Source organism: Aquarana catesbeiana, linkage group LG02 (genome assembly GCF_042186555.1).
Source record: "Aquarana catesbeiana isolate 2022-GZ linkage group LG02, ASM4218655v1, whole genome shotgun sequence".
Lineage (NCBI taxonomy): Eukaryota > Metazoa > Chordata > Amphibia > Anura > Ranidae > Aquarana > Aquarana catesbeiana.
Window position 1 is genome coordinate 308,479,536 of NC_133325.1, and position 16,396 is coordinate 308,495,931.

The 16,396-nt window shown below is 43.1% G+C and overlaps 1 protein-coding gene across 2 annotated transcripts in view; it reads right to left on the minus strand.

Moving 5' to 3' along the window:
* TMEM131 (transmembrane protein 131) overlaps window positions 1-16,396 on the minus strand; it is a 317,376-nt gene that overhangs the window by 87,998 nt on the left and 212,982 nt on the right. For both annotated transcript variants that reach the window (XM_073614647.1, XM_073614646.1), the window contains exons 20-21: window positions 15,965-16,117; window positions 8,799-8,874 (exon numbers count right to left, since the gene is read on the minus strand). In XM_073614647.1, the coding sequence (XP_073470748.1) occupies window positions 8,799-8,874; window positions 15,965-16,117 (229 nt within the window). The remainder of the gene's footprint in view (window positions 1-8,798; window positions 8,875-15,964; window positions 16,118-16,396) is intronic.

Here is a 16,396-nt window from a genome sequence, read left to right on the forward strand (position 1 = left end):
CCCAGCAGCGCCTGCTCTGATACTGGTCCTCTGTGCTGTATCTGCATCTCTCGCAACCTCCTTCTGAATTCCTCCTCAATGGCGGCTGGTATCTGTACCTCTCCTTTCCTGCTATCCGGACCTTGGATCCAGGTGGAAGTTTGGATGTCCCAGACTGCAGGAAGCGTCCTGCTGCTTGCCACCAATGTCACGCAACGTCCCAAACTCCGCTTGAGTGCTTCCGTCAGTATACCACTTTCTCCCAGTCTGGACTCAGATATCAGATATTCCAACCGCTCATAAGCACAAAACAAGGCGACACTTGTTTCACTGCTAACATGGACTAGTCTTTTATTTGAGATCTCTCACAAATATATACAGCAGGATGACTAAAACCTAACCTAATTAGCTCATGTTAATTATCTAATCCTTTATACAGCCTAGGTGACTGAGACATGACCTTTTGCCCAGACTTGTGGTCACCGAGCTTCACACAGTACATTATACATCATAAGTACAACCACGGGACATTTTCACAATAGCAGGAGCTAATTACAATTAACAATACAGTGTTCTCACCCCCTCGTCAGCCTAGTCATCAACAACTATAGTATGAGTAGACTGTTCGTCTCCTAGCCAGTCCTGGAGGTCAATGTGATCAGCTCATTCAATTAACATGTTGAGTTCAGAATCAAACAAACCAATAATAGTCTCTACATACATCCTGGGAGATATTGTGGACAAATATTACTGTCCCATTTTAAGTAGTCCAAGATACATTTTCTCACTCACCCTGTGCCAGGATAGCACAGGGTGACTTAAAACATAAGAGGTGTATGGGGAGCTGAAACAAGGGCATCCCATACTTTCCAAGGGATTCTGAGTTCCAGGAGCCCTCCCGTCACAGTCAGTAACAAGTGATTTATCCTATGGGTTTGGCCTACCCATAGAAATTTCCTAAATTCTCTCCTCACTTGCTGCAGGAATGTCTTGAGAATTCTGCCTTTGTACCTATATACATGCATGTACGTTTTTAGGTTGGTAGTAACAGTTGGTATTAACAGTGGAAAAATACCTATGCTGTATTATGCCTGATGTGACATACCTGGATATTTGTACCTATTGTACAATTGTATATATATGCCAAATACAACGTTATTTTAGGTTATGTTGTGTGCTTATATACTGGTATTTAAAATCAGCAGGCATAAAAACCAGATCCCTTCTGAAGGCCTTAGTCCAGTCAGCTAGAGTTTTGCAGATTAGGATCATGGTCATGACAAGTTATAAAGCAGAGCCTGGCAGAGAAACAATCGCTTGTTGATTGGGTCTTTAAACACAGGAGTAATTTCCACAGAGATGGTAAAAGCTTTAAGGACAGAATACTGCTGGATCCATAGGGAGGGCAGCCCACTTTTTAGCAAAAATCTGAAATGAGTACAGGGCATTGAGTGAATATCTTGTCAGTTTTTGGCAGACTACTTGTGACTTATGCTGTCTAGCTCATAAAATCTTGCATAACTGCAGTGAAATTGTCCCAGGATAGAGGACTGGCAACGCGAAACAGTAGTTATAAAGAGAATGACAGACTCCAGCAGTGGGCAAATCCTAAGCCATCAGTGTCAGGCCCTTCAGGGATGGACTGCAAGCAGCACCGTAACAGTTAGAGGATGAGGTGGAGGCACCTGGAACAGTAATCCTGTCTAGGTTCTGATATTTTGCACCACAAGGTACTGGTAGCATAGCTCAGGATAAAAGGCCTAGCCTTGAATACTCGCAAACACAGCTGCTGGTAACGAGAGAAAGGGTCAGACAGCTGAAGGTGACCAGGGCACTTTAGGGGGGCAGCAAAGTTGAAACAACGATCAATCCACCAGTCCCTTGCAGTCACGAGCAGCAGAAGGAAGGTGCTTCAACGCTGGATGCCTTTAGCTCTTTGTATTAACTCCTGTGTTAAACCAACGAAAAGTGAGGATTTTAAATAGCTCCCAATGGCTACATTACACAATGCAGCTCCTGGTGCTTGTCCCGTGCAACCTGCTCACAGAACAAGTCTTTGGAGAGAGAGGGTCACACTTGAGGCTGTGCCACAGCTCTGGACATCGTAAGTGCTGAGTGCTTAGCTAACACATTAGGCTCAGGTCTGAAAGGTTAACAACACAGAACACAGTGCCTTAAGGACATGCTAGCTCTGCAATCGCCTATTCCAAACAACCTTCAAAGCCTAGTCTGGATAGCTGCATATATAGACCAGCTCAAATAACAGCAGAACAGGAATCTTGATTAAAGAAAAACAAACAGTAGCTAGCAAAAAATACTTTTCTCAGCATACAAGAGCGAAAGTGTTCATCCTCCTAGAGCACTAGTAAGAGGGGGGTTATAACGGACTGACCCCCAATTTTTCTGTTTGTTACTGTAGTCAACAGTATAACCTGACAGGTTTCTGAATACCCTTGTCCCTCTCATTGAGCAGGAAAGGAATAACTATCCAGCTTTTACCTAGTCTAGGTTCACATCTATGCAGGCTGCACTTGATACATTTTTCAGACACCTTTTGCGTTTGTAAACGTGTTCGTTTTTGATGCGTTTTTGCATACAGATTTCATGCATTTTTCGTTTTCTCTTTAAAACACACTGTATATAGCTGGTTGCCAAGGAGCAGGCCATGAGGAAAGCCAGCCCCTGCATCCTTAACCACCTCAATACCAGACATTTTCACCCCCTTCCTTCCCAGACCAATTTAAGCTTTCCGTGATCTCGCAATTTGAATGACAATTGCATGACCATGCTACACTGTAGCCAAATTGAATTTTCATTATTTTGTTTACACAAATGGAGCTCTCTTTTGGTGCTATTTAGTCATCACCGGTTTTCATTATTTTTAGTGATATAGAAGAAAAGGAAAAAAAAAAAAAAAAAAAGAAGAGCGGTACAGGTGGGGGGGCTTTGGGGGGGGGGGAAGATGGGTGTGACAGCCTCAGTCCATTTTTTTTTTTTTAAAAGCCGGCAATACTTTTTTCCACATTAAGCTGTCAGCGGGGGGGACCGCTGACAACTGATTGGTTGTTAAGGACGTGGCTGCCAGCTTCCCAGCCCACTCCTTAGCTATATACAGTGTTTTTAAAAAAGGGGAAAAAAAAAACGCAAAACGCAACACATCGAAAATCACAAACGCAACACTTGCATTTCTGGTGCGACTACACTGAAGTCTATTACACGCAAAATGTGTTAACAAAGCCCCGACCCTTTCCAAAAACGCACCGGCTGCAAAACGCATGGATGTGAACGTGTACCATAGGAAACCATGTTAAATGGACTGTAGTGCGTTTCTGCAAACTTCAAAACGCACTAAAAAAAAAAAAAAAGCATAGGTGTCAACGCAGGGTTAAAGGAAATTTGTCACAGGTCAAGCTAAATCAAAAGTCAGTAGAATATTCTATATGAAGCAGTGCACAATCAATCATGGTCTTTCCAACTTAAAGCATACCCATATGGAAGCAGTCATTGCTGACCTTCTTAAAAAAGTTTAGTCCTCTGACTGTCTATATAGATATATATATAGCGATCGATAGAGATCTCTTACACACACATATACATACATCAAAAACTATCCTGCCTGTCCCTGGGCACCATCTGCCTAAGCCCCAGCCTGCATTTTGAAGCCCGGCTGCCGGGCTGCTCAGATGCATGGCCCGCGGCCTTCTCCATCCACCCGAGGCCACCGCCATCTTGAGGCCTACAGTACGGAGGGAGTTATCCACTGCCATCCTGCCCACAGAGCTACCCGGTGAGCCTCCAAAACTATCCTGCCTGTCCCTGGGCATCATCTGCCTCAGCCCCAGCCTGCATTTGAAGCCCGGTCAGCTGTGTGGCTGCACGGCACGTGGCCTTCTCCATCCACCCAAGGCCGCCGCCATCTTGAGGCCTACAGAACGGAGGGAGTTATGAGCCTCCAAAACTATCCTGCCTATCTCTGGGCATCATCTGCCTTAGCCCTAGACTGCATTTTGAAGCCCAGCCTGGCTCCACGGCCCTCTCCATCCACCCGAGGCCGCCGCCATCCGCGCCCGGGTGCCGCGATACGCGGAACGGGCGGCTGCCCCACACTTACCCACTTGCAGCAGCATTCCCGGAGGGGAAAGATTAAGTGTCCATCACAAGGGATCCCTAGGAGGCCCCAAATGGCTGGCTCCTCTCACCCACGGCCCACCGCCATCTTGAGGCCTACTACATCCTTCTCAGCTGGGTACCGTGACCCGCAGGAAAAACAGCGGTCCCACACTCCCGACCCAACAACAGCATCTCTGAGGGCGACAGGTAGCGGGTGCAGCACCTCGGGGCTGTCAGCCGGTCTCAATTGGGCCTCAGTATGGGATCACAGGGACAGAGATATCTACTGTCCCTGCATGAAAGCCTCCCTCTCTGCAAATCATCAACTCTTAAAGGGGACACAACCGTCCTTTTCATGACAGGCAAACTCAGATTCTCCAAGAAAGCGGCTAACCAGACATCCCGACGCTCACCGCCGAACACACGTGTGGCGGCCATCTTGCCCACTACCTCCGTGCCTCCAGGATCTGTAGCAGTACAGACGGACCCGGTGATGGCGGCTCTCGGCTCACCGGCTCGGGAGGGGCCTCTACAACACCGCAGGAGGACCCAGAGTCACTTGGGGAACAATACACCGCGATGATCCTGGCGGCCATAGCAGACAGTAAGTCCTCTGTGGAGGGAAAAATTTACACCCTGACTATTGAATGCGGGCTAATAAGACAAGACATGGACAAATTTAGAGGCCGCCTCACTGAAGCAGAGCACCGAATATCAGGTGGAGGATACAACTGCTTCGACTGTGCTATTTGTGATTGAATTGCAGCAAGTTAAAATCCTTATGGCCCGTTCAGAAGACGCTGAGAAGCGCATCAGGTGCAACAATGTTCAGGTGGTCGGGCTCCCCGAGGGTGCGGTAGGCCAGAACCCTGTTGTGTTTGCTGAAACTTTTTTCAAACAACTCCTGGGCCTGCAGCAATTGTCACCTGTATATGTTGTAGAGCACGCGCACAGGGTGCCCTACTGGCGCATGGCCACGTGCCTTTCTGGTTCAACTGCTCAATTTCAGGGATAGAGATCTCATCCTGGCAGAGGCTCGTAAACACCCTGAACTGAAATATGATAATGCTGTCATACCTTTATATCCTGACTTCTCTCCGGAGTTGCAAAAGAAGAGGCGCTCTGTTACGGATGTGCGCAGGCATCTGAGGGAGAAAAATCTGATATACAGTATGCTATATCCCAGTCGCCTGAAGGTTATCCAGCAAATTCTTTGATTCTCCTGCAGAAGCGGTAGACTGGCTCGATACCATTGCATAGAAAGGAGAGAGTGTTGAATATGTGTTGTGACTGATACCTGCGACATAGTATCACTGGACTGTTTACATAATTGCTGGATGTTTCACCGGGAGAAATACTACCTGATGTCAAAGCCATCCGTTAATATCTTGCTCTTCTGTAGTGACTGTCCTCTCGCATGTGGGGAATGTGCCATGGCACCCGAGCACTCCTGTTAGATGCGGAAGCTCTGGTTCTGTTTTGTATCCACTGGACTGCACGTTTATCTTTAAGACCCCCCCACTGAGTGGTAAAACTCGTGGCACTATCCACTAATTTTTTTTTTTTTTTTTTTGGGATCAAAGTTTCTGCGGCAGTTTTTTGGTTCAGTTGGCCCGGAGCAAACAGGGCATTGGGTTCTTGAACTATTACTTTTTTGGACTGTTTATTTTTTCTTTCCTTTTTTTTTTTTTCAATTTTAGTTTTGGGGTCTTTATGCTCCGCCTGCGCCCTGCTGAGAAGGCTGGTGCAGATGGATGTTTTACTTGCCCAGTAATGGTACATGCAATTTAAATATAGTGAATTGATGTCTGTGGCTGTCTGTGGCTCTCTGTTCAGGCTTGCGCCCCCCCCCCCCCCCCCCCCCCCCGTAAAAGCTTACCTAATGACTGATCTCAAACTTCTTTCATGCAATGTCCGAGTATTAAACTCCAAATTTAAGAGGTCACTGGTCCTCCAATACCCTAAAGCTCTGAACCCCACATTATCCTGTTACAGGAGACGTACCTAATGGGTAACAGGATATTGCCCCTCAATCAGAACTGGATACAAAGAGCCATACATTCAACCCACTCCTCTTACGCTAGAGGGGTGGCTATTTTGATCCACAAAAAGCTAACAAAGCTATTGATCATGTGGTAACTGATGCCTTGGGACGCCATGTTATTGTAGTTATGACTGTTGAATCTCAGCTGATAACTATTGCTAATGTATATGTCCCTCCCCCTTACAAAAATGAGGTGCTATACCTGGTGTTGGAAAAAGTTGCCACCTTCAGCCCTTTGAAGCTGCTCGTGGCGGGTGATTTCAACAACATACTAGACTACTCCTTAGACACCTCAAACCCATCCAGGGCGCAGAATCTGAAGTTCGGACACTGGCCAGTGTCTGCGGCTCTGGAGGAGGTCTGGCGATGGAAACATCTTGGTGAGAGAGGTTACTCCTATCTTTCCCACGTCAGTACCTCCTCCTCCCGCATAGATTTGGCATTTGCGAATCCAACGATGTTGCCACATATTTCAGAGGTCGGCTACCTGGCTGGGGGTCTGTCTGACCACACCCTCTTGCAGGTTATACTGACTCTTGCCATGGGATGCCGCAACGGGTCCTGGAGACTGCACCCTGGCTGAGTAAATGAGTCCTCGACAATGAGGGCTTGACGGGGGGGGGGGGCCTGTAGTATGGGACGCATTCAAAGTGTCCACTAGAGGAGCATATGTGTCGGCCAATAAAGCGACACGAGGCCCCCTTCACGGACAAAGAACTGGCGACTGCTATTGCATCCTTCCCTAAAGGTAAATCGCCGGGACCTGACAGACTCCCAGCGGGGTGGTATAAGCAATATTTAGATGTCTTGTCATCCAGACTTCTACGACTCTACATGGACTGCTTTGAACAAGGGGGTTTACCAACTTCCTTCTATGAGGCACATGTAGTGTTATTGCCAAACCAGACAAGGACCCACTCTGCTGTTCCTCATACAGACCCATAGCCCTGCTAAATATGGACCTTAAGACACTCACCAAAATGCTTGCCAACAGACTGATGAAAATTATACACCACTTAGTATCACCTGATCAAACAGGATTTATGCCCAAAAAAGCCACAGATATCAACATACGGAGAGTATATACCCATACGCAGTTGGGGGCGGAGCCGTCCTCTGAGGGGGCACTGGTGTTTTTTTGACCTGGAAAAGGCCTTGGATTCTATCGACTGGGGCTATATGACTCATATACTGCAACGCATGGGGTTTGGCCCTGCATTCCTCAAATGGATTTTGCTGCTGTATATGAGCGCCCGGTAGCAGCCCTCCGTTTTAACGGGGGGGGGGGGGTCAGGCTTTTCCAGTGTCCAGGGGCACCAGACAGGGGTGCCCCCTCTCTCCTGGTCTATTTGCACTAATAATGGAGCCCTTGGGGATTGCACTGCGCTCCTCCCCCCGGATTCAGGGCATTAAGGTAGGCACCCTAACTGAAACCACAGCACTTCATGCGGGCGACTTGGTTCTGTTTGTCAGTGACACCGGACCTTCCTTACAGGCTGCATTGGCACTCTTAGGCAGATTCACACTGGTCTCTGGGCTCAAGGTTAACTGGTCTAAATCCAAAATACTCCCCTTGCGCTCCAATTCTATCCCCGAACAAGCTGACCCCAACATCTCCCTACAATGGGTCCCCGAATCAAATACTTAGGGCTCCAGATCACTAACTCGGTGTCTGACTTCATCAATCTTAATATTTCCCCGCTGCTTGTTATAATAGCTAAGAAGTTTCAGGCCTGGAAAAAAAACTCCCTCTGTCTCTCATCAGGAAGATAAACTTGATAAAAATGAAAATTCTACCCCTTTTATTGTACAACCTTCGGAATTCCCCGGTTTGGATCCCCAAGTCCATCTTTAAATAAATCGATGCCACGATTTCCTAAATTGTGGCAGGGAGGAATCCCTGTCTCAAATTAGCAATACTACAAAAGCCATGGGGAGAGGGGACCTTGTGGTTCCTAATTTTCAAAAATAATTTGTCTGGACAGTTGACGGTGGCACACCGCTGGCTGACTGCTCCTCCAGATGATGCCTCTGTATCCCTGGAAGCGGCCTGTGTGGGCTCCTACGAGGCGCTGTCTCATTTGGTATACAGAGGTCTAAAAGCTCCATACCCACTGACATTCTCCATGCGCTCAGTGAAGGCATGGGTCATGGCCCAGGGAGGGCGATCGCCTAGCTCAACCAGACTTTCCTTTAATACCCCGCTGTGGAGGAACCCCAATTTAATCCACTTTTTTGGTTACCTAGATCCAGTGGTATGGACCAAATATGGTATCAAAACCTTGCTCCACATTGTACCAAACGGTACTTTATTGTAATTTGATGAATTAAAACTAAAGAGCGTAACCATCCTATGGAACCTGGGGGGGGCGCAGAATTGTATCCTTGTGTCATGGTAGACGGCTGGAGGTAGGAACGTTTGTGTACCTGTCTGGGCAAAGTTAGGGTGGATGCATCACAAGTTTCTGTGATAACGTTTATGTTGTATTGTTTTTCTGTAGTGTACCGGCAAGTTTGTGGCCAGTTGCAGCCCATATTGTGTGGCTTTTTATAATATGTATTGCATAAAACAAAATAAAAATTAAAAATATATGGTAATATCAAGCACATAATGTGTAACAGGAAAAAAAAAAAAAGTCAAGCAAGAATTATAAACTTTACTTACTTTTAGATAAAAAGGGAAGTCCAGCATAACAGTGGTCTCCACAGTTTAAAGCAGCATCAAAATAGAGATTTGCAATCTACAAAGAATGAAATAAAACAATTAGTTCAGATATTAGACTGATAACAGCAGCCAATGCTTCTGACTGAGAGAGTAGCTGAAAATTGAGTTGCTTTTCCTAAACAAAGCATATGTAAACCCAACTGCTAAAATCTCATACAGTATAAGCTTTACAATGTTAAAGTCAATTTCAATATATTAAATCCACAGCTTTCAAAACAACTGGTGATTCTGCCATGAAGGTCTTTGTTCAGGAACGTGCTATAATAGTGTAACAATGCTCTGTACCCAACTCCCGATTGTGTTCCTGTGTTTAACCCCATCACAGGCTTGTAAGGGCTTATTTACATGGCAAAAAGGCCCTGACAGCATGCAAGAGCCATTTGCTTAGGTTTCTAGAGTGGGGAGCTGCATGCAGGTAGCCTATATTTTATTCATTGGAGATGCAGTAACTGTATGGATTCACCCACACATCTGAGTTTAACATTTTGCAGGGATGGGTGCATGGCACTGCACTCCTGTCAAACTCAGATTGCTTTTCATGCTGTACAGGTCTCCGCGCCTGTGTGAATGAGCCCCAATGAAGACCATAAAGTATCCACATTACACAGGCATGGCTGGTTATCGAATGAGTATCCTCATATATGGCAGGATGTTGCAAAGACTACAAAGGATCAACAGCAAATCTTAAAAGGTGTAAACAAAAGAATGGGCCCTACGGGTCGACACCATAGCAACGATGGAGGAACTGATCCTTGCTTCACAAGATAAAATCTCTAGCTGCTCAGCTGTCTGGAAGGCGTGGATCACATACAAAAACTCTCAGCCATATCAGGATTTATTGCAACAAATTTTGTAACCTATTATCATATTGCAAATTTACTGTGGATGGGCTTCCCCAGGGATTCGGGAAACTCAGTGAATGTAGCAGGTGGACAGTAGGCGGAGAGGGTAGCAGGGGGGACCCCACCCCCTCTCCACATATCCCCTACCCCCCTCTTCTTAAATGTATTCTTTCACCCCCCTCCCCCCCCCACACCCGGTCTTTTTCTTATCCGGATACAATCTGAGCCCTGTAACTAGAAAGTCGTGGTGCTTGGTTAGGGTAGTAATGCCCGATACTGAGCCCCATATCCCGAGCCACAGGTGAAGACAACTGGGTAAAGATGAACTTTTATATGCTATGGCAGGTGGTTCCGGGAAAACATTGAAATAGTAATAAACTATCCTGGGAGGAGTCAGTGAACTGAGCACAAAAACCATAGAACATTGACCAAGCTCCTTTTTATTACGCAAATAACACACGTTTGGAACTTGAATATTTACTGGATAATTACTATACTCCGAATAAGTGAATTTTGCTTTAAAAACTTCTAATGGAACCTATTACCCAATTTTTTACATTGTAGTATTGTTACACTGTGCTGTATACTTCTTGAAATTCGTAATAAAATATCTTTTTTTTTTTTTAATAAAAAAAGGTGTAAACTAGGATTTCATTTAAAAAAATTGAAAATAGCTATAAGCATCTCTTGATGGGTAGTCACTGAACGTACCCCCCAGGAAGCTACTGTGGCAACTGTTTACCTTTACATTTTCTTCTGCACTCCCCCACCTCCTCATTTTACCTAGTACTCCCCCTTTCCAATGTCTCCCAACAGCTATTCTTCTTATCCACACTACCTCCAATTGAGAGGGAAATACACACAGCTGGCAGATCCCCAAGTATATAAAAGTCTGGAAGCTAATCCCAAATCACGTGTCTTGAATAGGCTCAAACAGGTGCTTGGTCAAGCACTACAAAATAATATCATTGATGTTAGTACACAAACTTATCTAATTTCTGAATACCCTGCAACTCCAATTTTTATGTGCTTCCTAAAATACATAAAGATCCCATCAATCCCCCAGGCCGTCCCATTGTGTCCAGCACTGCATCAGTTACCATGCCTTTGGCCAAATATCTTGATAAATGTTCAACCCCATTGATCATTCAGACTCGTTCACACTCAGAATTTTTTTTAAGTAAAATCCGACCTTTGATTATTTCGTCTGATGCACTGCTGGTCAAATGGGATGTTGCCAATCTATATACAGCCATTCCACAGTCTAGGAATAGAAGCCTGTAAGTGTTTACTGATTAATTCTAACAAATACACTTCTGCTTAGATCTCGTTTCTCCTTGAATTATTAGCCACTGTATTAGAGGAAAACTTCTTATTTAAGGATATTTATTATTTACAATTGGCCGGAGCAGCAATGGGCAGTAATGTAGCGCCACCTTATACTAATGCATTTATGGACATGATTGAGCAAGCCTTCATCTTCCCTTGTACATTATTCAATGAGCACTGTACAGTATGGTACAGGTTCATTGATGATGCTTTTGCTATATGGACAGGTAATTTACACTTATTTTTGTTTAATTGCTATTTGAACTCATTAATTCCTGGTTTAAAATTTAACATGATGAGTAACACAGATGCAGTCCCATTCTTAGACACGCTTTTATCTATTAGGAATAGACATATAGTCAGCGATTTATATAGAAAACCTACTGACCGCAATTGATTGTTGTTATTTTCTAGTTTTCATTCCCCCGGGGTTTCTAAATCAATCCCCCGTAGCCAACTGAAATGTGTAACTAGAATTATTAGTGAAACATATACCTGTAACATTAGATTACATGAGATGGAAGACAGGCTGCGAGAGTGAGGGTATCCAGCAGATGTAGTTCATTCTGAACGTATCAATATAAGTAATGATACTTTACCTATTAAAAGCTCAGATCGCAGAACGCCCTTCACCTCTCAATTTCATCCGTTCTCACATAAGATCAACAACATTAGGAAACATTGGTCCATGCTTCAAAATGCTTACTTCTCGGTTCCTGAGTTCAAATATCCCCCATTGCCATCATACCGACGAGGTAGGACCATTCGTGATAAATTAGTGAAATCTGATCAATATTAATGACAAACCACCGGGTAACCTTTCTATGTCCAAAGAATACAGGTTCATTCCCATGTTTGAGCTGCATCCGATGCTCAAGCATGATAAAAAGGAAAAAAAAAAGTTCTTCTCACCCACTTAAGGGCTATGACATTCCGATCAGAGATCACTATACTTGCCAATCGTCCTATGTGGTGTACAGCATCAAATGTCCCTGTGGTCTCTATTATGTGGGAGAGACCACACAAAAGGTTAAGGACTGCATAGCCTGCCATAAATACTCAATTAGGAATAAACTTGTCAAGTTTCCTTTAGCCAGACACTTTGTAGAACAGGGACACACAGTGTCACAATTGAGATTTATGGTGATAGACAGCATTACTATCAATAGACGTGGGGGCAATAGGGAAACGGCTCTAAGGAAGAGAGGTTAGCTGGATTAATTGGCTGGAGTATAAGGGGTTAAACTCCGATTTCGACTTGTGTTTATTTCTTTGAATATTGTCAAGTCGGTCAATGAATTGTCCTTGGAGAGCTAAAATCGTTTTATTTGAATTTATTTCTTTGAATATTTTTAGGTCAGTTAATTGTCCTTGGAAAATGTATTTATCTATACATTTTGGATTGTTTGCTTATCGGTGTGATGCTGGTTGTGTGTGTGCGCGATCCTATGCAGATTCTGTGTATGGGGTTGCACAAACATACTGGCACACGCTGATGATTGTACAATGATAGCGATTGTGAACATATATATTGTCCTTGATAAAATAGTACCATCATTGCTATAGTATTTATATTTTTTCATTTATTTTTAGGATTTCAGATTATTACATTCTACAAGGTGTGAATTCTTTTTTCGACTGATTCCAAACCACAGAAAATTTCATATTCAAATTTGATAACATTTTCAGATAGTGTTCTTTGATGGTCTGATTGACTCCAGATAAATTGTTAGTTCACTTTAATTGGTTAATTAATGGTTAGTGGAATATATATATATATATATATATATATATATATACACAGTGGGGATCGAAAGTTTGGGCACTCCAGGTAAAAATGTGTATTAATGTGCATAACGAAGCCAAGGAAAGATGGAAAAATCTCCAAATGGCATCACATTACAGATTAGACATTCTTATATTATGTCAAAAAATTATTTTTTCCATCATTTACACTTTCAAAATTACAGAAAACAAAAAAATGGCGTCTGCAAAAGTTTGGGCACCCTGCAGAGTTAATATCTTGTACTGCCCCCTTTGGCAAGTATCACAGCTTGTAAACGCTTTTTGTAGCCAGCCAAGAGTCTTTCAATTCTTGTTTGAGGTATCTTTACCCATTCTTCCTTACAAAAGTCTTCCAGTTCTTTGAGATTTCTGGGCTGTCTGTCACGCACTGCTCTTTTAAGGTCTATCCATAGATTTTCAATAATGTTGAGGTCAGGAGATTGTGAAGGCCATGGCAAAACCTTCAGTTTACGCCTCTTGATGTAATCCCCCTGTGGATTTTGAGGTGTGTTTAGGATCATTATCCATTTGTAGAAGCCATCCTCTCTTTAACTTCAGCTTTTTCACAGATGGCATCAAGTTACCATCCAAAATTTTCTGAAATTTTATTGAATCCATTTTTCCTTCTACTTGTGAAATGTTCCCTGTGCCACTGGCTACAATACAACCCCAAAGCATGATTGATCCACCCCCATGCTTAACAGTTGGACAGAGGTTCTTTTCATTAAATTCTGTGCCCTTTCTTCTCCAAACATACCTTTGCTCATTCCGGCCAAAAAGTTCTATTTTAACCTCATCGGTCCACAGAACTTGTTTCCAAAATGCCTCAGGCTTGTCTAGATGTTCATTTGCAAAGTTCAAACGATGATTTTTGTGGTGAGGACATAGAAGAGGTTTTCTTCTGATGACTTTTCCATGAAGACCATATTTGTACAAGTATCTCTTTATAGTGGAATAGTGTACCACAACTCCAGTGTCTGCCAGATCTTTCTGGAGGGATCGTGCAGTCAAACGTGGGTTTTGAATTGCTTTTCTCACAATCCTGCGAGCTGTTCTGTCTAATATTTTTCTTGGTCTTCCAGATCTTGCTTTAACTTCCACTGTTCCTGATGACTGCCATTTCTTAATTACATTCCGAACATTTCTAGACAACTGCTTAGAAGAACCCATGGTGCTGATTTTTGGGGCAAGGACAGATGAATCTGGCCATTTAAAACCTTTGAGATTGACATCACCTGGTCTTCCTAGACGATGATTGAGAACAATCCATGGCACTGGCAGGTCTCAGCTTTGCAAAGGGGGCAGTGCATGCTATAAATTCTGCAGGGTGCCCATACTTTTGCAGATGCCATTTTTTTGTTTTCTGTAATTTTGAAAGTGTAAATGATGGAAATAAAATCTAACTTTTTTAGACATATAAGAATATCTAATCTGTAATATGATGCCATTTGGAGATTTTTCCATCTTTCCTTGGCTTCGTTATGCACATTAATACACATTTTTACCTGGGGTGCCCAAACTTTCGATCCCCACTGTATAACCATATGTACGATCATTTGATAGGCATAATTTTCTGGGGGAAGGGCGCGATCTACAATAGCTCGAAAATGTTTAGAACTTGTATGCCTGATGTTATGATGTCAGTGTTAGATTTTAAAAGTTCATGAAATCCTATATACTGCATCTATATGATGTACTTTTCATACTGAATAAAAAAGAATTTACAAAAAAAACAAAAACACAAAAACAAATGGAAATTGTTTAGGATACCAAGTTCTTTAGCAAAGTAAAAGTAATTCAGCTATTGTGTACATCTGCTTTAAGAGAACAAACAAGTGACCCCCCTCCAGGCAGTGAAGGGAGCTCACTGCAAAAGCAGCAAAATCCCCCTACAAGCTGGTCACAATCCTGAACTTGTTCTAGGTCTTATATTACACTTAATTTTTTTTTACTGGGAATGTGTTGTGGCAGAAAGTAAAAAATAGTTTTCAGAATTGTTTATAGCGTAACAAATAAAAACTGCAGAGGTGGTCAAATACCACCAAAAGAAAAGCTATTTGTGAGAAAAAGAGGACATCAATTTTATTTGGGTACAGCGCCACGCAATTGTCAGTTAAACCAACAAAGTGCCGTATCGCAAAAAATGGCCTGGTCAGGAATGGGGTAAAACCTTCCGCAGCTGAAGTGGTTAATAGAACAAACAAGTGACCCCCTTCCAGGCAGTGAAGGGAGCTCACTGCAAATGCAGGAAAATCCCCCTGCAAGCTGGTCCCAATCGCAAACTTGTTCTAGGTCTTACATTACACTTCTGTGATGTGTCAATTACTTTAAGAGAAATCTACAAACATAAAAATTTTAATCTTGTAAATTGAAGCAAAACCAGGATACTTGGACGAGTGTATGTCATACATATTATTATAGCCCACAGACAAAATTTAAGAGAAGCAGGCGCTTCATAAAATAAAAGGTTGCAAATGACCAGTGTTGTGCTTTTCGTTAAGTCAGAGGTTGTATATAAGCTGCTAAACTAAAATCCCTTTATAGATAATCTTATATTACATCACCATGGTTCTATAAAACAGGGATATGCAATTAGCGGACCTCCAGCTGTTGCAAAACTACCAATCCCATCATGCCACTGCCTCTGGGTGTCATGCTTGTGGCTGTCAGGGTCTGGCTATGCCTCATGGGAGTTGTAGTTCTGCAACAGCTGGAGGTCCGCTAATTGCATATCCCTGCTATAAAATAAACTTTATGTGGGTTTCTGCTATCCGCACCCCCCCCCCCCACAGTGCAGCTTTAAACAACAACCAATAGCCACAAAGTGCAACAGTAGAGAAGTAATTGCCACATGGTACATTTTTCACAAAGCCAGAGGTTATAGCCACATTAGTGTACTTGCGACAAAAGCAATTGAGTACTGGGCCCCAACCCCAAAAGCTTGTCCTGAAAAAACTGTTAGTGCCAATTTAAAAAACTAGCACAGACAGTACTCAATTTGTCACAAAGCCGGCAAACCCAGGTGTAATACGGGGTTCAATATGTAAGAGCGGTTTTTATTGCACAGTGAGTCATAAATGGTCAAACCTAAAATATTTAAGCTAGCAAACCTAAATTAAACATTAGGAAACAATAGAATTGAACGGATACCTTTGATTTCTTCCCAGGTTCTAATTCTTCTTTATTGCTCCTTAGTCGCTTATAAAAAAATCTCATATCCTCCGATAAGGAGCGTAATTGTTGTATTTTCACCTTCTGTGAGAAGGAACTCATAATATTTAAACTCTGATGAACTAATTTTCCCTGCAGTAAGGGAAAAAGAAAGAAAACTAAATTTACGGTTAAGTCATACAACTAGCTAGGCCAGTTAATGCAAGACAGCAAGTCTCAAAGGCAAAACCATACACATGTAAACAGGCTGAACTGGCTGTTTTCTGCATGTCATCTATGCAGTTTACTCCGTGGCAGACCTATTGAATTCAAAGTGACTAAACAAGTCTTTCCAAATACGTAAGCCCTGAAAATACTTTTATTTGACTGCTAGAGGTCAACTTGGCTGACAGGGAAGGTTCAATTATTACC